This window comes from Acanthochromis polyacanthus, chromosome 7 (assembly GCF_021347895.1).
Source record: "Acanthochromis polyacanthus isolate Apoly-LR-REF ecotype Palm Island chromosome 7, KAUST_Apoly_ChrSc, whole genome shotgun sequence".
NCBI lineage: Eukaryota > Metazoa > Chordata > Actinopteri > Pomacentridae > Acanthochromis > Acanthochromis polyacanthus.
In genome coordinates, this window is record NC_067119.1 from 1,834,075 (window position 1) to 1,856,265 (window position 22,191).

A 22,191-nucleotide genomic window follows, 5' to 3' on the forward strand; every position below is an offset into this window, starting at 1 on the left:
GAAGAACTTGGTGGCAGAACTTCGTGAAAGAACAGAGTTGAAGAACTCAGTGGCAAAACTCGGTGGAAGAATTCAATGAATGAATCAGGAAATTCATTGGAATTTCCTAAATGTGGATATTTTCTAGATTCTTCCCTCCTCTACGACGGTAACAGGACATTTGTCTTCTTGGACTTTGGGAATCACTGAAAGATATTTTTCACCATTTTCTGACATTTTATTGACGAGGCTGCAGACTAACTTTTCAGACTCACCTCATTTGCTGACAGACAATTTCCAGATGTTCTCTGAACAGATGTTGTCAGGTAGCTTCAGTGCTGTCAGACAGCTGTGAGCAGAAATTACAGTAAAAGAGTGAATTCAGTTGTTTTAATGTCAGATTTGTCCAAAATGAAACCGAGTGATTTCTTTTCTAGAAAACAGAACATAAACATGAAGCATTTTAAATATTAATACTGCAGTTGATCGTGTTCATATGATGCTGGGAGGCTAAAATCCTTATTGTGATTAATACCTGTATAGTTTTACAGTCCTACTACTGTGTTAGCTGTAACTGAATATTTTGCTTCTTCAGTCTGGGTCTTCCTGTCTGCTCTATGATCATCAGGTGTGTCTGAGTCTCCATTTCTGCCTCCTCTTTCCTCATTTTGTACTAAAAATGATCAGCTACAGTCCAGTTTATCTTAGAAACACAGCAGCTGAACAGTTTTATGCATCATACAGGAACAGACTGACAGAGGAAGAAATAAAAGCACTACTTTCCACCACTGTGGTTAACACAGTAGCAACTCCAAAGCAGTTTAATGATCATCATGGAGGACAGGATCCAGACTGTAGATTGTTGTTCTTCAGCTGTTGTTGCTTCACCACATTAACTTCAGAGGTTTTTGGTGATAAGTGGATTGTTTATATGTCAGATATGAGTAATGCTTGTTTGAAAATGTGTTCTATTGTTGTCTTTTGCTGAATGTCCTCTTCATGTGGCTTTTAAAGTCTGAGTTGTGTTCAGAAACGTAGCTTTTCGAGGGTCTTTACGGGTCAGAATCAGCACCACCATGTTCTTACTTACCGTGTTCTGGACGCCTGAAGACAAATTCAAGTCAGCTCCAGAGACAAACAGGACGGGCGTGTTGTTGTTGTTGTTGTTGTTGTTGTTGACCCTTCAGATGATCTGCATTCATTCATATTTATTAATAATTGCACTTCTCCTGTGCTTGTGTCATTTACAGCTCAATATTTCTGTTGTTTGTTTGTGTATCAGTAGTTATCTTCCATATTAGTGTATCAGTGACTGAAAGTGAGCGTGCTCCTCAAGTTAAACTGTTAATTTAAACTAAGCCTTAAAGACACTTTGATGAAAAAGGAATTGATCAGTCTCACTATGAAAGTCGTAAACTCTGATTTCATTGACCTCCAGTTTCCAAAACAAAGAAATACACGGTAAAACCGATGATAATTACACACAAACATTTATTAACCAAACAATAAACAACAACAATGAATAAATGAATGAATAAATGCGGTTAAACTAGTGAACTGTGATCGTCACTGGAAGCAGTTGGTTGAAAAGGTGATGAATTTAGAACGACTTTGAAAATTAGAAAACCAATTGTAATTTGTAAATTCACCCGTTTAGCAGCAGGAAAGTGATACTTGCATAGCCCTAGTAGTAGTGAGAGGGAGGCTGCTGTGATGATCTGCTGGATGAGACGTTCAGGAACACAGAGACAAGAAGGCACTTTGGCAGGTTTGTGTTGCAAAAGTGTGGCAAAGTACAAACACTAAGAGTCAAAGCTCATAGTTACCAAGGAAATATTTGCGTTGTTATAGTTCTTAAGCAATTCTTAAACCAGATGCATTCTTCTAAGAGCCAATTTTCTGAGATCCTCTTCCTCTAAAAGCCCATTCTTACAAGCCAAAGTTGAATTTCTCTAAAAGCCCAGGTTACATTTTTCATAAAGCAAAGTCCAGCCCAAGACAAACCCCTCAACAAGCCCAGTCGCATCCCAGTGACTTTCCTCTATATAGAAAGTTTTGGAGCCAAATTCAAATCAGCATCTAACCAATCATAGATGTGTTCCTCCCAAGAAGTGGTGTTAGCTTCACTGCCCAGGAGAGGTCAGAGGCCAAATACCTTTCAAACGTGCTCTTAGTTCATTTCTTAAATGTAGAAATCCAATTGTTCAATATTTATGGTGATCACAGATCTGAAATAACACAGAAGAAGTGATTAAAATGACACCAAACACAACATGTTTGTCTCTTATGGTTTCTGAGATAATATTAAACGTGTAAACATAAGAATAAACTTACAAACTGTAGACTTTAGGCTACATGAAGGTAAACATACAACATGGGTAAACATACAAGCATATACATTGACTAATAAGAAAAATCAGACATAGGGGAGAAGACATGCTTGAAGTGAAAAGTCTCTGTGTCTTCATGGCTGTGGTCTGTGAGCTGTGATCCTTGTTCTGATGTAAACTGTTCAGTCCATTCCTGTGTAGAAAGTTCTGGGTGCTAGTTAGGGAGATCAGGTCAGAATGCCAACCCTGTGGTTTTCCTCACAGCTGACACTTTATGACCTTATCAGGTTCTGTGGAGGTAGGAGGCATCCTGTTGTCTCCAAGAGCGCCATGAGTGGTCCTTTAGTAGCAAACATCCAATAGCAGATGTTCCATTTGGAGGTGAATTTTGGTTAGCTGTCTTCTGAAATGGTGTCTTATCAAATTTACAGCTTTGGGAGAGGATCTCTGGATCTTTGTGTTGCTGTGGAATGTTCTGCTCCTTAGAACGCTACACAGAGGAAGAACGTTCTGAAAGCAACAATACACGATGCTGAGGCCTGGGATCATTTTTATCAAATGTTCCTGCAACAATATAAGTGGATTATCAGTAAATGACCACAGATCCAATATTCTGAGGATGTTTTAGGAATGTTGTTGAGAAAACACTTCATTAATGTTCCCACTGTGTTCCATGAAACAAAATAAGGATGTTCTGAATACAACATTTGGAAAACATTGGAAGAACATTGGAGCAAAACCAGTGTTCTCACCAAACATTATTAGAACGTCTTTGGAGAATATTATGCATTGAAGAAGAACATTGTAGGAACTTAACAAAACATTACTAGAACTACAGAAATTTCTGAAGCAAAAAATTATCTCTATACAAAAAAAACAGCACAAAAATAATTCTCCATTTTTGGAACAGCACTGAGCTGCTCCAATAAAAACTCCTGAAACATCCAGATATCTGTGGACAAACCCTCCTGGTTCTGATATAAATCACTGACCACAGGTCAACAGACACTGAAGGAGACCATGAAGGAGAACATGGTGGAGTTCAGTGATGACATCTGTAGCATCATGTTGAACGATGATTGAAGGAAACTGAGAGCTCCAGCAGTGGAAGGATCATCAGCAGATCGTACATTTGTCTTTATATTTTTTCTGCCAATCCTCTATTTCTTGTTGTTGCTTTTTCTCCAAGTCCTCCAGTTCTTTAAGTTGTTTTTCTTTGTTCTTCATTTCATCTTGTAGGTTTGTTTTTCTTTAACTTCTACTTCTTTCTCTTTTCTCTCTATTTCTTCTCTGAGTTCCTTTTATTTGTGACTGAACTGGTTCTTCAACAGATCGTACTCTTTGCTGTGTTCTTCCTGTTTCTGTTTTATTTCTGCTTCATGCTTTTTCTTCAGATCCTTCAGTTCCTCGCTGTGTTTTTCCAGCAGAGCTTCAAAGTCTTTGCTGTATTTCTCTTTGAACTCATTGAACTCTTCAGCTTTCTTTCTTGCTTCTTCTTCATATCTCTTCTTCATCTCCTCCATGTTTTTCTTGTAACCTTCCTCCTTTTCTTTCCTCTCTCTCTCCTCTTGTTCTCGTTTGATTCGATCTTCTTTTCTTCTTTGGTTTTCATGTCTCTGTCTCTCCTGATCATATTCCTCTTGAAGCTTTCTCAGTCTTTCTTGTTCCTCCTGACGTCTCTGTTCATCTTCCTGACGTCTGTTTCTCCACCATTCTTCTTGTTTCTTCTCCCAGGATTCTTGTTTTTCTTTCATTTCTCGTCTACTCTCCTCCAGTTTTCTGTCAATGTTCTCCTTTTCCTTTGATTCTGACTTCATTTTTCTCTCCAAAGCTTCTCGTTCTTGTTTCCACTTCTGTTGCTGATGTTCATCCTGTTCTTTCCTGGTCTTCTCTTCTTCTTCTCTCATTTTCTGTTCTTTCTTTCTCTCATCACGCTCCTTCTTAATGTTTTCCTCCATTTCTACAAGTTGCTTTTCTCTCAGTTTTCTCTCCTGTTCAATTCCAGCTCTCTCTTCTTCTATTCTTCTTTTCATTTCTTCCTTTTCTTCCTCATGTTTTTGTCTTTCCAGCTCCTCCGTCATTCTCTTCATCTCTTCTTCCTTCTCCTTCAGGATTTTCTCCATTTTGTTCTGGATTGCTGCTTCAGCTTCTTGCAGCATCTCGTTAGTGAAGCAGCTTCCTCCATTTTCCTTCACCATGGTGTCAATCTTTGTTATCAGCTCACTGACTTGTGTTCGGTTTCGTTTATCATAGTTATTGAACACGTGGTATCTTCCTCCACAGTCAGAGATCAGCTTCTTGAAGGAATCATCACATTGTTCAATATAATCTTGAACAGACATATCATCTGCCTGCAGTGAATCTCCTCTGATTAAAAGAACAATGGTGAACTTTTCTGAATTCTTTCCAAAGACTTTCTTGATGAGTTTTAATGTCTCCTTCTCCTCCTTTGTGAATCTGCCGATCTGTAACACCAGCAGGAAGACATGTGGTCCTGGAGACAGAAGACTGATGCATTTCACCATCTCTTCATGAACCTGTTCAGGAGTTAAACTGCCGTCAAACAGTCCAGGAGTGTCGACCACGACAACAGGACGTCCGTCCACTTCACCTACTGACTTCTGACAACGTTTGGTGACTGATTGTTGAACTGCTTTGACTGTGAACGCTTTTCTCCCCAGAATGGTGTTTCCTGAAGAACTCTTTCCATTCCCAGTCTTCCCGATCAGAACAATCCTGAGACTCTCTGAGGTCTGCCGCTCTTTATCCGCTGTGAAACCAAACAGAGTTATTTAAAGTATGAACTTCATGTAGAACAGGGTTTAGGAGAATCAGCTACAGCAGAAAATAAAAACAGTGAAATACTTACAGGTGACCACATGAGGGTTTTTCAGTTTCTTGTTTTCAGCCTCCAGTTTTAGGATCTTTTCCATTTGTCCATGAGCAAACGTTCCTGTTGTGTAGCTGTGAGGTTTCTGATCTGACAGTCTCATCTTGTCCACTTGATCCAGCAGCTCTGGGATCTGCTGCTTGTCCTTCATGTTGACAACAACAGATCTTCCTCCACAGCTCTGACAGAGCTCCTGGATGTCTCTGTTCTGTCTGATAAAGTCAACAACAGCTGGAGCTGTAGGATCTGACTCCACAGTGAACAGAATCAGGGTGAAGTCTGTGACTTTAGAGCTGAATGTGTTCTGGATGGTCTCTAACTCTCCCTTGTCTTCATCAGTGAGGGGACCCACAGGTAGGACCAGGATGAAGGCATGGACGCCCTCAGGATCACAGAGGGAGATACACCTGAATGATTCCTCCATCACTGCCTCCTGAGGTTTTCCATACAAGGCAGGCAGCTCCAGCAGGGAAACCCGACGTCCACACATCTCTCCCTGGGTTTTAACACACTCTGATGAGTCTTCAGGTCCACCAAACTTTCTTTGTCCCAGAATAGCGTTGACTGCTGAAGTCTTCCCAGCTCCTCTTCTACCACACAGGACCAGGTTCAGAGGAGTTTTTTTCTGCTCAGATGTTGGTTTCATGGTTAAACCAGCATCTTCAGATTGCTCACCGCTCAGATCTTCTCTGGTGTTCTCTTTTACGATTTGGCTCAAATGTGTCAGCAGCTCTGAACGTTCCAGGTTCTTCTGATACAAGTATCTGTTGCTGCACTCTCTGATCAGGTCTCTGAAGAACGGATTTTTCATGAAGTTTTCAAATGAGCTCTCCTCTCTGGATGCTGAAATCAGAACCATTGATCGATCAAATGATTGATCACTGAATAGTTCCAGGACTCTGCAGATCCTGAGTTTCTGTTCCTCAATGAAGTCTTCAGGCTGTAGAACCAGCAGGAACACATGAGGTCCAGGATCAGAGAGTCTCACACAGAGTTCTACATGTTCTCTTAGTTTGTCTTCAGAAATGTTTGGATTCAGCAGATCTGGAGTGTTGATGAGGACTATTTTCTTCTCCTTTATCTGTCCTCTGACTCTCAGACATTGGTCTGGTTCTTCCTCAGTGTTAAACACAGGTTCTTTCAGTAATAAATTCCCAACAGAACTCCTCTCAGACCAGCTGTTCCCCAGAAGAACAACCCTCAGCTCAGACACTGGAATGAAGACAAATAAAGCATCGCAAAGTGAACAGAGAATCAGTGAACGTCAGTCCATGGAATAAAACGTTCAAATCGTTGTTTCATGAAATTTAAATGTGAGATTTGTTTTTAAGTTTTACATTTCTGCAATGAGAACAACAACTTAACACAAAACTTTAACCAATAAAACACACATCAGGCCTGCATTTGATAAAATTTAATCTTTAAAAACTCACAGTAAGGTGGCAGGAGTCCAAAGCTGCTTCTGCGCTCCAGGGGTCGCCCACGTTTTGGAGCTGTGAGGAAAAAGAAAAACAGAATTTAAATTTCTCCATTCATTTTTCTGCGCACTGCTGATACCAAACTGTGTTTAATCTGTGGTTTTATCAGAAACAGGACCAGATGTTTTCTAATCTTCTCTCTGCATTAACTGTTGCTGAGCTGCCTGCAGTGTATTTAAGTTGTTTCTGACAACATGAGCTCTGGTTCTTCCTCCACTTAGTCCAAAATAACATTTATTCAGTTCAACAACTGTGTGTACAGGAAATAATAATAATAGTAATAAACCTAATTTCTACCTTTCAAAATAGGAGTTACAGATTGCTTTACAAAGCATTAAAATATACAAAACACTGGAGAAAACATGACAAGAACTGAAACATTAGTGAAAGCATTGCAACGTTAAAAACCAAGAACCAAGCACAAAAGTTTATAAAAATGCTTGTCTGTGCAGACATGATTATAAAAGGTATTTACAATGAGGAACTAACTCAGCTGCTTTGACCGTCAGAGAGAACTTGTTCCACAGAGTTGAGGCTGAAACATTAAAAGCACAGCAGTCCCTCTTAGTTTTGATCCTGGATTGGTAGCTGGGTTTGACATCTCAGGCATTGAACTGCAGAGTAAGGTATTGAAAGTTCTGATTTGTAGAGTGGGGCCAAGCCTTATAGAAATATAAATGTAAGCAATAGAATTTTGAACTGAATGATGAATGGGGATCCAGTGTAACTGTGCCAGAACTGGAGCTACGTATGTGTTCCTGCATTGAGTGTTTGTGAGCAGTCTTGATTAAGAGTTTTAAACCAACTGTAACCATTCAATGCTGAGGTGTTGATGAATAGAGAATTACAGTAATCCAGGTGGGAGAAAATGAAGGTGTGTGTGTCCAGGTTGCTCCATTATGTTTTGGAGAGAATTTATTTAATTTTGGCAGTATTTCTACAATTCTCCAATTCCATTTAGCAGATGCTATTATCCATAGCGACGCACATCTGAGTGTATATACAACACCAGCAAGGATCTAGTCAGGAGAAAACAACCTGAATAAGAGCCATAAAACTTATTTCTAAATTGTATATAGCATGACTGAACCAGAGTCGTGATGTGCTGGTTAAAGTTGAGGTTATAATCTAAGATGATTTCCATGTTTCTTGCTGATCTGTTATATTGGTAGAAACCGGTTCAAGGTTGGGGGTTATTGTGGGAAATGTGGCTGGGACCAATAGTCAAGACTTCAGTTTTATCTGTGTTTAGGTGAAAGAAGTTGGTTGCCATCCAGTCCGTGATTGCAATGAGCACAGATGGTCCTGATTGTCCGGGCTAAATGACATGTATAACTGGCAGTCATCTGCATAGCAGTGGTAGGAGATGGGAGTGCAGTTATGATTGATATGACCAAGGGACAGCAGATATACATTTGACAAATTCTAGTCTGAGAGTAGAATGATCCAAGGACTGACCTCTGAGGGATTCCACAGGACATGAGGACAGATGAAGAAAAAATTGTCAACTGTGACTTTGATACTCTGTTTGTCAGGTATGATGAAAACCAGTTAAAATCAGTTCCACAGATGCCCACCCACTTCTTGAGCCTGTTTCATAGTATTTTATGGTCGACTGTGCTGAATGCTGCACTCAGATCAAATAAAAACTGTCAGACTACCAAAGTCTGCATTCATATGGATGTCTTTAGTAACTCTTAGCAGTGCTGTTTCTGAGCTATGATTTTTTTTTCTGAACCCAGAGTGGAATTTGTCAAATGTACAATAATTTTGAATTGCTTTTGAAATTTGCTTGGCAACCACTCTCTCAACGATTTTTGTGATCTACAGGAGCTTTGAGGAAGTGCTGGATCTAGATTTGGTTTCTTGAGAATGTTTAAAATAATGTGGGACTGAACCAGACTAAAAGATGAATTAAAGCTGCAAGCAGCGTTGGACGGGTCCTCACATCTTTGCTGGTCGGTGATCCCACACACATTCACCAGGTGGCGCTGCGACCGAGAGTTTATGTCGACCTATGGATATGATGAGGGCTGGACTCTGATCACACACGTAAAATTTCAGGCAGATCGGGGCATGTACAGACTTGGTATAGAGCATTTCCTTACATCCACCAGGTGTCGCTATGACTGTGACTGTATATCAGCATGTGAAAGCTATCAGCACAGGACTCTGATCATAGATTTAAAGTTTGAGACAGATCGGAGCATGTTCAAGACAGTTACGCAGCATTTCCTGTTTCACAGCGAATTGTCAAATTCCAGGGGTCGCCATTTCCACGTCCTCAGGCTTTTGTAGAACATGTTGATAACTTTTGATCAGTGATGCCTGCTGTACATCCTGGCCAAATTTCAGCTCTATTGAAGTTACCTTGTTTGAGTATATAGCTTTTGAAAATTGTCAAAAATGCCCCAAAATTGTCCCAAAATATGACACATAATTCAAATTGACTGACTTCCTGTTGGATTTGGAGCATGGGTGTCAATTACATTTTTGTGTGTCTTGATGAGTTACATACCCCTACCAAATTTCATGCCTGTAGGTGACACGTACTGGCCATAGTAAATGTTTAAAGTATTCCAGGTGGCGCTATGGAGCCATTTTGAGACAATCATGTGCAATTTTGCTAAAATGTGAAATAGTTCGCCAATACAGATATTTGTGGAAATTTTGGCGAGCTTCTGAGTATTTTTAAGCTGTCAAAAAGTACTTTGTCATGGCAACGATACATTGCCACGGCAACAGCGTTTTATGAATCGTCAAAATCTTCACACTGTGGGATCATCAAGGCATGAACACTGAGCTGTCCAATTTCTAGAATAATATGATAAAATATCACTTCATGGTACATGCAAATCTAATGACAAAAACTTGTTATTGCCAATAGGTGGCACTATGAGTATTTCTAAATTCATGAGTGTGGATGTGTTCAGACTCCGACTGGTGTCCATCACATGAAGTTTTGTCCAGATTGGACCATTTGCAGCTGAGATATGAATAATTTAACTTTCATGGCAAGAAATCGAAATTCACCGCGCCGCCATGGCCACGCCCTTTGATGACAAGTCATTATTTTCTCTGGGAATCATCATCAACATATCTCGGCTTCTGTCACCAAATTTGAGGTGAAACTGATGAACTTGCTAAGAATAGTACATCAAAGTGTTAAAAAAGTCTATTTCCTGATACCACAAGGTAGCACTATGACTGTTAATGCACATAACCACATGGATGTTGTCGGGGAGGACTTTGATCATGCCTGTAAAATTTCAATCAGATTGGAGCATATTCAGTAGAGTTAGACACCACTTCCTGTTTCATGGCGAAGGATCAATATTTTGGGAGTCGCCATGACCACGCCCTTTGACTTTTGCTGAGAATTTTGATAACTTTTCATCAGGAAACAGGGTTGCACATACTGGTCAAATTTGAGGTCTCTCGGACTTACCCACGATGAGTTATTAATCTCAAAAAGTTTACAGCTAATTCAAGATGGCCGACTTCCTGTTGGGTTTAGGGCGTGGTCGTGATTGACTTTTTCGTGTGTCCTGATGTGCTGCACGTGCCCACCAAATATTGTAGCTGCAGATGAAACGTCGTGGCAGTTGGCCTAAAGACCACTTTTTTCAATTTTGCAGGGGGCGCTATGGAGCCATTTTGGCACACACATGCGCAACTCCTATAAAATGTGAAATTTTGCACCAGTCCTGATGTGCATGCCTAGAACCCTAATAATAATTAATGATACTGAAGCGGTGGGAGGTGATAACTGGGAAAACCTGTTTAAACAACTTGTGAGGGATGATGTCCGAGTCGCAAGCTTGGATATTCATGTGGGCCACAATGTTGAGAAGATCTGTGAGGGTGACGGGGTCTCTCAATTGTACAGAGTCCGTCAAAAAAAATCCTGGATCCTGGATCCGGATCACCTCCAAAATCTAATCGATTGTTACTTTTGCTCTTCCGGACATTCTGTAAAAATTTGGTGAAAATCTGTCCAGAACTTTTTGAGTTATGCTGTTAACAGACACACAGACAGACAGATGGCCTGGCGGAGGTCTGCGCTCTCCGAGCGCTTTTCTAGTTTTTAATGCGTTATCTGGTTAGGCCATGTAGCCCCAGGTTTGAAGGTTTGAAGTTGAACTGGAGGATGCTGGTGTGTTGTTAGCTTCGGCTAACGAGAGGACAATCGAGTTTGGTAACTTTACTCCAATATGCAGCAAAACACAGTAACATGTTCCACTGCACGCTCTCACTCCAGAACAGTGTCTACCCCAGAAAAACACACAGATTCGGTCCTGGCTAGATTTGCGCCCCGGGCGAACCATCCTTCGCCGCTGGCGCCCGTCCGCCTGAGCGGACAGAATGAATGAGTCCGGAATGAAAACACATCCGGGTGGAAACAACTGACGGCTAACAACACACCGGCATCCTCCAGTTCAGCTTCAAACCTTCAAACCTGGGGCTACATGGCCTAACCAGATAACACATTACTTTCTCATTCGTTTTCCAAGTCCTACTCCTGTTCTTGTTTCTTTTTCTACTTCTTGTTCTTCTTCTCACACCGGTGTATCGGCAAAAATAATCCCCAGTAATCCACTTCCGTTGTGGCTTTTTATTTGCAGCGTTTCTTTTTATTTGCAGCGAAGTTTCTTTTTGTTTGCAGCGTTTGTTTTATTTGCAGTGATGGTGGGTCTCGGCCACCGTATCCACTGGCTGAGCAGACAACCCATAAACACACATTACATTGGCTGCATGTCCTTCCTCCACTCTTTTCTCCCCACGTTTCTCATCTCTCTCCACTGTCCTTGATAACAAAGGCTAAAAGCATAACTTTATATATATATATATATATATATATATATATATATATATATATATATATATATATATATATATGAGAGCCTGTCATTCTACCAGTGAATTAAACAAATTTAGCAACTCCCTCAAATGAACTCTCAGGTAACATCCAGGTGCCATAAATCCTGAATGGACTCACCAGGTGCTGCTGCCATGCTGCCCTCTGCTGGAAACCCACCAGAAAGAAATCACATCTGTTGGGTTAAAACACAGAGTGAGATTAAACAGGAAGTTCTACCTTCATTAGTCTGTCTGCTCTGACATGTTGGTGGATAAACTCTGAAATAATGTCTGGACTCAACTAAAAACTGTTTGCATCAATCTTTATGACCTCAGACAGACTTTCAATGGAATTATGTTCAACCAACAAACTACATTAAATTACTGGAATTACCTTATTTAATGATTGGCAGCAGAAACAGACATTTTAAAGTTGGTAATTTATGACAAAAATGAGTATTTCCTCATTTTTTAAAATGATTTCTGAAGTGTTCCATATTTATTTCCTGTATTTATTTACAGAAGTTTTCAAACTGTCAGATTCAAATGAAGCTGCTCCAGTGTTTATATTTAGAGGCTTTAAATCCTGAACTCAACATGAAGAAAAATGAAGTTATCAAGACACTTTCATTCATTTACCTCAACTTGAGTTTAGTTTTAAACCAACTAACACAGAGGTTAGAGTTTAAATTACACTAAATATGAAGTTGATGCAGCATTATTTTGTCAACACAACCAATGAAAATAAAGTTTGTAACTTCAAAGTCTAAATGAGATTTGTATCTTGTAACTCTGCAGTTCTCTAAGTGGAGGGAACAGGTTCTAGGAATGACTTTTTACACTGCAGAGTTCTGGGAGATTTGTCTAATTAGTTAATTAGTCATTTAAAGGAATAAAAATCCAAGTTTTACATCAAACCCTGGACTTGTTGTGGATTCTCAGAGACATTTCATCTCATCAGGAAGGTTTCTGCAGCTTCCACTGACTGGAGGGAAGAAGTTGTGTTTTGCTGCCATCTGTGGTTCAAAGCTGTTTCACCTTTAACACACCTGAGAAGTGGAAGCACAGCCAGCAGTGATGTCACAGAGTCCTGGAGTTCACCTGAACATCACTGCGGCAAGGTGAGCACTTCAACAGAGAGGATTTCCACAGGTGGAGTTCCTCTTTAATGTCTGAGTTTACTTCAGGTGTCCTACGTCGACGTAAAGACTCATTTAAAGACTTAAAATGCTCCCAGTGCTTTGATCCTTTAATGTTTGACATTTTTGTGGCTAAAAATGTTTAATTTTGGAAATATGTGACCTCAACATGAAGACTTTTGCAGCTTTATGGATATTTTTATCAGTGTGACAAATGGAGAGTTGTTTTTGAGATTTTTTTTTCTGTCTGCCCAAACAAACACACATGTATCTCCATAAGCACATAAATTGGTATTACAGTGTAGTTTGTAAACATGCTGTCTGTCTTCATGGTCAGTAAGTCCACCTCATTACTTCTATCAGTCTCACTCAGTTTGTTGTCTTGAGTTCATCTTGACTGTTGGTTATTCCTGTTCTAGTCCATAAACTGTTTTGTTTAGATTGAATTTACCCCTTAAGATGTTTTTTCTGTGTAAAATACAGAATAACAACAGTCAGTCATTATCTGTGTCCAGCTGCTGTCCAGTCTGAGTTTACTTACTGAGGATGATGAACACAGAGGATTTCTTCTTTGGAGAATCAAAAACATCTGGAAATACAAAGATAAGGTCACTCATCATATTCATCTGTGTATTTGTATGTGTTGTGCAGTTATATCATTTAAATAAAACTGACAATATAACCTGTATCACATGGTAGAAGACTGACAAATGCATGTAAAATAGTTTTTGTCTTTATGCTGATTTAAATGTTCAAACTAACAACTGCAAACAGAAAACCTGTTTTTGGTCGACACTGTTCTTCTATCTGAAATATTTCTATACAGCTGATGAGGGCTGCATGATTCTGGACAAAATAATAATCAGGATTATTTAGATCAATACTGAGATCACAGTTTTTATCATAATTATTGGTGGATATTTTATTTGCTTAATGTTAGACTCAGCAGTTTACAGATGTTCCCTAAACGCCTCACAGTCATCAGTAGAAGCTGCTGGTCGTTTGTGCTCAGAGAAGCTTCTAGTCTCCATGAGTTAAAAAAACAAGAATAGTAACTCATTGCCGTCATCTTTGCACCATAGTACACAACTGACCAGCTCTACATTGTACAATACACCCATCCTCGTAGCACGGCTTCAGTAACTACTACGTCACATTCCCTCATCACCATCACAGCGTTGATGCAGAAACCATGAATCTGCAGCACTAAATGCAGCGTTTTCTGATCAACAGTCAGCACCACAGTTCAGCCTGATGTGCTGAAAAACAGCTTTTAGAGAATTTAACTAACGACACAAGGCCCAGTTTACTAAACCCAGTTTCCCCAGTTTAACCAGTAACTCAGTTCAGTTTAACCCACAGTGATGAAGAACTCCTGCTGGGTTTTCTCACTTCACTTCTCTGATTGAATACAGACACATACAAGTTCATTCATTCTTCATTCAAAAACTAAACAGAAAAACAGCCAAACCACCAAAGAACAGCTGAAATCTTATCAGATCAACAGTCAAATTCCTGTTCTGCAACTACAGAATGAATCTCTAAAAACAATGTGTAGGTAAAACAACTGACTAGACAAGTTCTAGAGATAAGATAAAGGAGACAGTGGACAGCAGCCAGAATTTTAAATGGAGATATATATTCTTTAGTTGAGGTTCAGGAGCAGGACCACCCCTCAATCACCCTCCTTCCTGTCCTACGTCTATATGTCACATGGCAGTTGGGACTGGTTTTATTGTTTGTTCTAGAGATTAATTTTGCATGTGTTGCATGTTTTGTGTGGTTTGAATTATTTGGTGGTTTAAGTTGTATTGCATGTTTTTTAGATGTCCCACGGCCAGTGAACGCCTCTTATGAGGAAATCTGCTGCACCTGTCAGGTTCTCCCTTCCTCCTTCCAGGAGCCAATGGACGGCAGAGAAAGAGGCGCCAGGCTGGAAGGAGAGGGCTGTAAAAGTCTGTGGAGGACGATGGGAGAGACAGGAGCGACCAGAAAGGGGACGCAAGAGGAGACGGCCCAAGGCTGGGGACCAGGGTAGCAGGGAACGCCGAGGCGAAGCGGAAAAGAGACCCGGAACGTTACAATGTGACACACTCACAGCGGCAGGGCGTTCAGCTCTGCCTGGCATGCGGCCTTCAAGAAGAAGAGTCCGGGCCCAGGAAAAGACTGCTGGATGCTGAGGTTTCTGCACCTCATGCACCTTACCTCCGGTCCCCCCTGGATTTTAACTACGGATTTTAAGACAGAGACTCAAAGTTTTAATGGACCTCTACCTCGCCGGCTGTTCGTTTGGGTGACGTTATTTAGAAGTTGTACCAGTATATTGGCACGTTAAAGAACTACTCCTGTAATTCAATGATTGGTTGCACCGGCATCCTGTTTCCCTGCGCTCTGTTTATAATTGTAGGGTGACCATATTCTGTTTCTCTGAAAAGAGGACACACTTCCAGCTCGCGCGCGAAAAATTTTCACCCCCCCCCCCCATTTTTAGGGGTTTTCCGTGGGTCAGGGGGCTTTCTGTGCTTCTAACTCAGTTAAACAGATATTCTGAATTCCCCAGAAAAGAACACTTTACCTGGATATACAGAAAAATGGCCCAAAACACTCACAAACAGTTGCTTTATAAATAATATATTTATTAATTTAAAGCAATTCTCCTAAACAATATAATCAGTCACATACAAATATGGCATGCTCTAGTCTTTAATAGTTATTGACTCAAGTTGTGTAGGAACACATGTATTCAGATGTTTAACAAAATAAGAAATAATCATCTCTCTTAAGTCTGACACTTACACCTTAGTTAGGAAAAGTGAGGTAGAGTACCATTCTTCAAAATAACCTCCCAATTATCAGTTATGTAAAAATAGAAATAATGCCTCAAAATATTAAACAAAAAGAAAAAAGAGAGGTAGTCTGTTCTTCAATGTTCAGTTAGCCCATTCTTCAAAATAATGTGTCTAATAGCAAATGAAAAAAATATAGAAATAATACCTCAAGTTAACAGTCTTTTTTTCTTTCTTTTTCCTTTTCTTATTAGCTACAGAGACATAAGTCCCAGCTTTGCAGACTGTACATTCTGCCTCCCATTTGACACGACCCGGATGAAAACAGGGGTACTTTTTTCACATTTCATCAGTGAAATGACATTTGCGTTTCGGTATTTGCTTTCGGGTCGAGTGTTCTCTCGCAGTGTGCCTACCTGCCTGTCAGCCTGCGATGAGTGAGTGAGTGTGGAGCGCCTCTGTACTGCTTTGTGAATGATTAATTCACGTTCCGGGGTTCGGCTCAAACTCCGCCTCTCAGAGCGTGTTTCCAAAGCAACCATTCAACGTGAATGATAAATACACTGGTCTGTGACGCGCTCAAGCTAGGCAAGATAAAAAACCCGGACATTTGAAGGACTTTATAAATGCCAGCCGTACAGCCTCTCAAAAGAGGGCATGTCCGGGCAAAAGAGGACGTATGGTCACCCTAATAATTGTCGCTGATAAGGTGCTCCACCCGATAGGTGACGAACCTCCAGCAAAAAATTTACAATAACATTTACCTGGTCATTTCGCTCCACTCTCCACATACATGTCTCTCTGCCCTGACGCCTTGTTCTTTCTCCTTCTCATGTCCCACCAACCCCCCCCCCCATACTTCTGCCTCCTTTTTTTAGGGGGTCTACCGGTGTTCAAGATTAACTAGTGTTCATATTAACTGGTGATTCCAGCGTCTCTGAGACAGATGTTTTATAGGCGTGGCTTTTCAGGACCCCTAACAACTAACCAGGAAATAAACAATTGGACAGTTTTGTCTATTAAATGAGATTTTTTGCTGTTCTATCCATTTTGGTGTTGACAAAAATATCTAGAAATAAGAGGCGTTCTCATTTTAATAGTCATTTGCTGTTGGGCTATAAGACAGAAAAACTACGGCGCAGTTGGAAGCAGTGAAGCTGTGATCACTGATTCCTGTTAAAACCTGTTAAAGCAGCAGACAGGAGACCAGCACACGGTGAGAACGTTATTTAAGAAGAAGTTCACCAAGCCGTGTGAGAACAGAATACCAAAGTGTTGCAGTATAACATCAATATATTGGTACAGTATTGGAAGGTTTAGATCACATTGTAGCTACAGTGTCTTATTTAACATATTGGATTTGAAATGCAGCAATTTAGCAAAATTCAGGACATTCATGTTCAAACCAGCAGCAGAAATCTGTTGTCATATTACTGTAAACTGTGATGTCATTGAGAAAACACATCAATTCCTTTCACTAAAACACATGTTCTGGGTCTCCCAAATAGCTCAGCTGACTGAGCAGGTGATCTGTAAACTGATCTGTGAACTCTGATGCAGCAGCCTGGGTTCAACTCCAGCTCACAGTCTTTTGCTGCAGGTCTTCTCTCTACTTTTCTGTCTGCCTCTCTACTAACCCTGTCAAATAAAGCCAATAAAGATAACTTTAAAGAAAAACATTTATTGACAGCTATTGGTGGTCTCCATCTGTGGGTGGATGCTCCACACAGGACTAGTTTAAGGGTGGGCTGATTCATAAATATCCTCATCTCTGTTTATTATTGTTTTATGTGTTTTGAAATACAAATGTCTTTAATTTCTTCTATAGAATCAGTGCATTGAATTTGCAATGCACTGATACTATAGAATACAAAGTTGATTCACTTACAATGTCCCAGTGAAATAAATAAATCCTGAATAACGGGGAAATCAGATGGAAGCATCGACATTCTGGAGGCAGGAATGAGAAATCACTGGTTAAGATGTGGTCTGATGTCTTTAGAATCTCATAGTTTTACTTGAAATGTGTTTGAAAGTAACACAATTCAGATCCAGCTGTTTAACTGCAGTAATCTATGAAAACAGTAGTAGTGATTCTCGTGCTGTTTCTGTCTGTCGGACTGAAGCCACAGACTGTCACCAGTTAGTCTGGTGTAGATCATCACACTCTACAGAAGCTAGGCTCTATTTCCACTCAGTTAGGTGGAAGTCCTCATTAAACCGAGTATTTTACTGGTAGACTGAACAACAGTGAGTCAGAAAAGAGCAATAACTACACACATGGACAACACTGTTGGTAATGAAAGAAAAACCTACAACGGTCACAGAAATAATTTGAATCTGACAAAAGTAATAATAAATAAAAATTCTATAAAAATGAACCAATTAAAATCAGACATTGCTTTTGAACTGTGGTTTAACAGAATTATTTAAAAAATAAACTCCTGAAACAGGCCTGGACTAAAATGATGGTCCCTTTAACTTAATGTTTAGTTGCAGAACCTCTTGAGGCGATCACTGCAATCAAACCATTTCTGTAACTGTCAGTGAGACTTCTGCTCCTCTCAGCAGGTATTTTGGTTCACTCCTCATCAGCAGATGCTCCAGTTGTCTGAGGTTTGAAGGGTTCCTTCTCCAGATGTTTCAGCTCCTTCTACAGGATTTAGATCAAAGCTCATAGAAGTTCACTTCACAATAGTCCAATGTTTCCTCTGAGCCATTCTTGGTGTTTTTAGTTCTGTGTTTTGGCTCATTATCCTGTTACAGACCCATGACCTGTGACTGAGACCAAGCTTTGTGACACTGGGCAGCACATTTCTCTCTAGAATACCTTGATAGTCATCAGATTTCATTGAACCTGCACAGATTCAGACTCCCTGTTCCAGATGCAGCAAAGCAGCTCCAGAACAGAACAGATCCTCCATGTTTCACAGAAAGGACACTGTTCTGTTCTTGATGTGCTTCTGGGGTTCCATCATTTATGTCCAGGCCTGTTTCATGAGTTAATTTTTTTAATAATTCTGTTAAACCACAGTTCAAAAGCAATGTCTGATGCTGATTGGTTAATTTTCATAGAATTTTTAGTTATTACTTTTGTCAGATTCAAATTACACCCCCTGTCAAAGGTTTTAGGACACTGTCTCATTCAAATAAAGTAGAACCTGTCCTACAACTTCTGACAGGGGGTGTATTTCATCACATGGATGTGATCAGGGCAGGACTCTGATCATACATGTAAAGTTTCAGGCAGATTGGAGCATGTTCAGGGCATTTACACAGCATTTGAAATTTCATGGCGAAGGATCAAAAGTCCAGAGGCCGCCACGGACACGCCCTCTGACTTTGGAAAAAGGTTTTAATAACTTTGGATCATTAAGGCCTCCTGTATGTACTGGCCCAATCTGAGGTGAATTGGAGTTTCCCCCTAGGAGGAGTTCACTCTAGAAAAAATGAAAAATGGGCAAAATCTGACATTCAACGCAAAATGGCTCACTTCCTGTTGGGTTTGGAATGTGGCTGTCACTGACTTTTTTGTTCAGCCTGATGTGCTGCATATGTGTACCAAATTTGGTAGACACACCCCCTGTCTAAAGTTGTAGGACAGGTTCTACTCTATTTGAGTTTTTCTTTCATGAACCGAGGCGTGTGCATCAGTGGGATTAATGTTAAAGCTGACATCAAGAACATTTAAACAGTTTACTGACGTGTGTTTTGAACAGGCATCTGCACAGTCACCTATGATCTATACTGCTGTTGTAACAGCTGCCTCGCTCACTGAATATCACCACTTCATCTTGAACACCAGTCCATGAGCTGCTGCTGATCTCAGACTACGCTTTTCCCCAAAACCTCATCAGCTCATCTCAGTCATCACAACATAACGATCCTTTGCATCTAATAAACAATCAGGCTTAGAACCAATGTTGTGGTTCTTACTAGATAGCTGTAAATTCAACATGAAACACAGTTTAGAATCACAGAGATTCTCTCAGACCTACTTTGTAAAACAAACAGAAAACTTCATAAAATCCAGACACGTTCCTTAATAAACATTCTGTAAAAGACACCAACAATAAACCTGTCAGTAGAAACTCTCTGCTGGACTCACCTCAGAAACGTCCACTCAGACTGATGACAGGAGTCAGAATGAGGCTGACTCACCTGTGCTGAATCTGGACAGGTGAGCTGCTCTCTCCTTGTCCCTGGGTCCTAGTGCCCTCCAGTTGCACTGCCTCTGTTCTTCTGGGATTATTTTGGCTTTAATATTGGTGTAAAAATGTCTGGAAGCACAACTAGTGAAATGATCCACAGTTATTAGTTGAACAGTGTTTCTGTTCCACAGCAGAGTGGAAGCAGTATTTTAATGCTGTTCATTCAGATGGAGCTGATTATCTGCAGAACTCTGATCAGACGACAGCATCATGTGATCTCCTTCATATTTCTGTAAGGTGTGTTGATGTGGTTGAACCAGACCAACAAGTTATTAAAACTATCAAACAAGACTTCATCTACAACCTGCATTAATGTTTAACTCTAGAAAATAACAAACATTTCCTGCTTTAAAGAACCTTTGAATTCACTTTAACTTCCATTAGAGACTCATTCCTGCTGTTTAAGGAGTAAAATGTGAAACTGAAGTGTTTGATCTGAGATTAAACTGAAAATGATCACTTCTACATGTCCGTCCACACACAGACACGCTGCGTTCACTTTATCTGAAGGTTTTATTCTGGTTTATTCTCCTGCTGAACTCTGATTCAAACTGAAGAAGATTCGTCACTTTCTGGATGTTTGAAACATTTTTACTTCTCAGTTCCGTTCTAAAGTTTATTATTATTCAAACAAACATCATTTTCTCTGAGTGCTGCACTGACACAGCTTTATGTTTCTGTGTGTAAAATACAGAAGTTTAAATGTTAAATGATTCCAAAGCTAAAAGTTCTGTCCCTGAAGTAGAAACTGACTGAAACTAAACTGAGAACTGCTGTGATTTCTAAAGTTTATTTCCTACTCAGATCTGAACATTTTAAATCATGTGAAGTGTGTTCAGACCTCAGAGTCTTTTCCAACATTTGAATCTCTCATGTGAAGCTGAACTCAGTATGTTTGTGAATATGTGGACTGCTGCAGTGTGAAACAAACAGCTTCTTCCTAATTTTTACCTCCGCCAAGGAGGTTTGCGATTGGGTCCGTTTATTTATTTGTCTGTCTGTGTGCGTGTCTGTGGACAGGATTTCTCGGAAACTACTTGTCGGATCTTCATGAAATTTTCATCAGAGGTGGATCTTGGCCCAGGGAAGACTCCATTCAAATTTTGTGTTGATCCGGTTAAGGATCTGGATTCTGGATCCGGATTTAGATTTTCTAACTTCGTATCATCTGCCGTTGGCGGAGGTCAGAAATCTCGGATTGCTCTTGTTAAGATTCTGCTGTGACGCTGTTTTATCACAACATCTGATCAGATCAGAAACTTTCCACTGAAACTTCCTCCCACAGTCCACAGACACTCTGAGGTTAACTGATGATTCTAAAGTGTCTGTAGGTGTGAATGTGAGTTCCTGATGGATGTTACCTGTCCAGGTGAACCTTCACCCTCAGTCAGATGGATAGACTCCAGGCCCCAATACCCTACAGAGGATAAAGTGGTGTGTAGATAAAGTGTGATATTATATTCTACTTTACATATTTACATGTTTTAGTCGTCATGTTTGTCTTGCAGTTCCAGTTTTCTCAGTCTGAGTCTCTCTTGGTTCTGATTGGCTGTGGGTGTCACATGTCAGTCAGAATGAGGAAGTGTTGTTGTTGTAATGAAGCAGGAGGTTTTATTGAAGCTTTGACACTTCATTCCAAACATGGTTCATTACCAGAGGCTTCAGTGACACACAGCGCTCCAGTAGGACCTCTAGTGGTCAATAAAATGAAGTGCAGTTGAAACGTGTTAATTGGTTCATGGATCGTTTTGGATTTGATTCACCATGAACATTTCTGTTCAGCTGCACTAGATGATTGTATGGTTTATAGTGGATACAATAATAATCACAACAGCAACAACAATAATAATCTTACTAGTAATAAAAATGACAATATTCATTGAGGACCATGTTTCTTTTTTTAGCATGTCTGTCTGTGACTATATTTACTCTTAATTTGTAGTTATAAACCTTTAAACGGTGCTGCTACATTCATGAGATGCTCTACAAATACAGACTGATGTCATCTTCACCTGGTTCCATACATTTATTTCATGAGCTACAGCACATGTGTGTCAGAGGACCATCACTAGTCAGAGTTCAGAGCTGAAGTTCTCGTCTCCATCGTGCTGTTTCTCCTCAGGAAGTGATCCGACCACCATCATCAACCTTCACGTTACAATAATATTGTTCTGGTAGAACTTTATCTGTGGAACCATTTTCTACGTCCGTTGTTCCCGTAGAGATGAATTAGAACAGTTGGACCACATAGAACTGAGCAGCTCTGACCAACCAGGAACAGAACCTCAGACAGTTTAAATGCATCAGTTTTCTATGTAAATAACCAACGTATTTGAACATGAATCAGTTAAAGTGTGGATGACTGAGGTTCAGCTGTGGGTTTAGTTGAAGTTGGAGCCTTCAGACAGACTTCACTAGTTGATGTTGGCTCCACCTGCTGGACACAGTAGAAACAGCAGGAGGTGACTGTGATCATACAGGAATGTAAGAAATGCTTTAAAGGCATTATGTGTCACGG

The 22,191-nt window shown here is 40.2% G+C and overlaps 1 protein-coding gene and 1 long non-coding RNA gene across 2 annotated transcripts; both read right to left on the reverse strand.

Annotated features, from left to right (window-relative positions):
* Positions 1-5,091: 5,091 nt before the first annotated feature.
* Positions 5,092-11,108, reverse strand: LOC127534836 (GTPase IMAP family member 8-like). The gene is made up of 4 exons (XM_051951097.1): positions 11,103-11,108; positions 10,951-11,029; positions 6,633-6,692; positions 5,092-6,411 (listed from the first exon to the last, which is right to left on the reverse strand). Exons 1-4 carry the CDS (start codon positions 11,106-11,108, stop codon positions 5,141-5,143), a joined length of 1,416 nt encoding a protein of 471 aa, XP_051807057.1. The 3' UTR covers positions 5,092-5,140.
* Positions 11,109-11,661: 553 nt separating this feature from the next.
* LOC127534721 (uncharacterized) lies at positions 11,662-20,215 on the reverse strand. The gene is made up of 3 exons (XR_007943087.1): positions 19,571-20,215; positions 13,218-13,265; positions 11,662-11,731 (listed from the first exon to the last, which is right to left on the reverse strand). It is a non-coding gene; the product is annotated as an uncharacterized LOC127534721 (long non-coding RNA).
* Between the last annotated feature and the right edge of the window lie 1,976 nt (positions 20,216-22,191).

Coding starts and splice junctions, on each gene's coding strand:
- LOC127534836 (XM_051951097.1), bottom strand. Junction 6,693..10,950: donor AATCTGTGTGTTTTTCTGGG/GTAGACACTGTT, acceptor TTTTCCTCACAG/CTCCAAAACGTGGGCGACCC. Junction 6,412..6,632: donor TGGACTCCTGCCACCTTACT/GTGAGTTTTTAA, acceptor TCTTCATTCCAG/TGTCTGAGCTGAGGGTTGTT.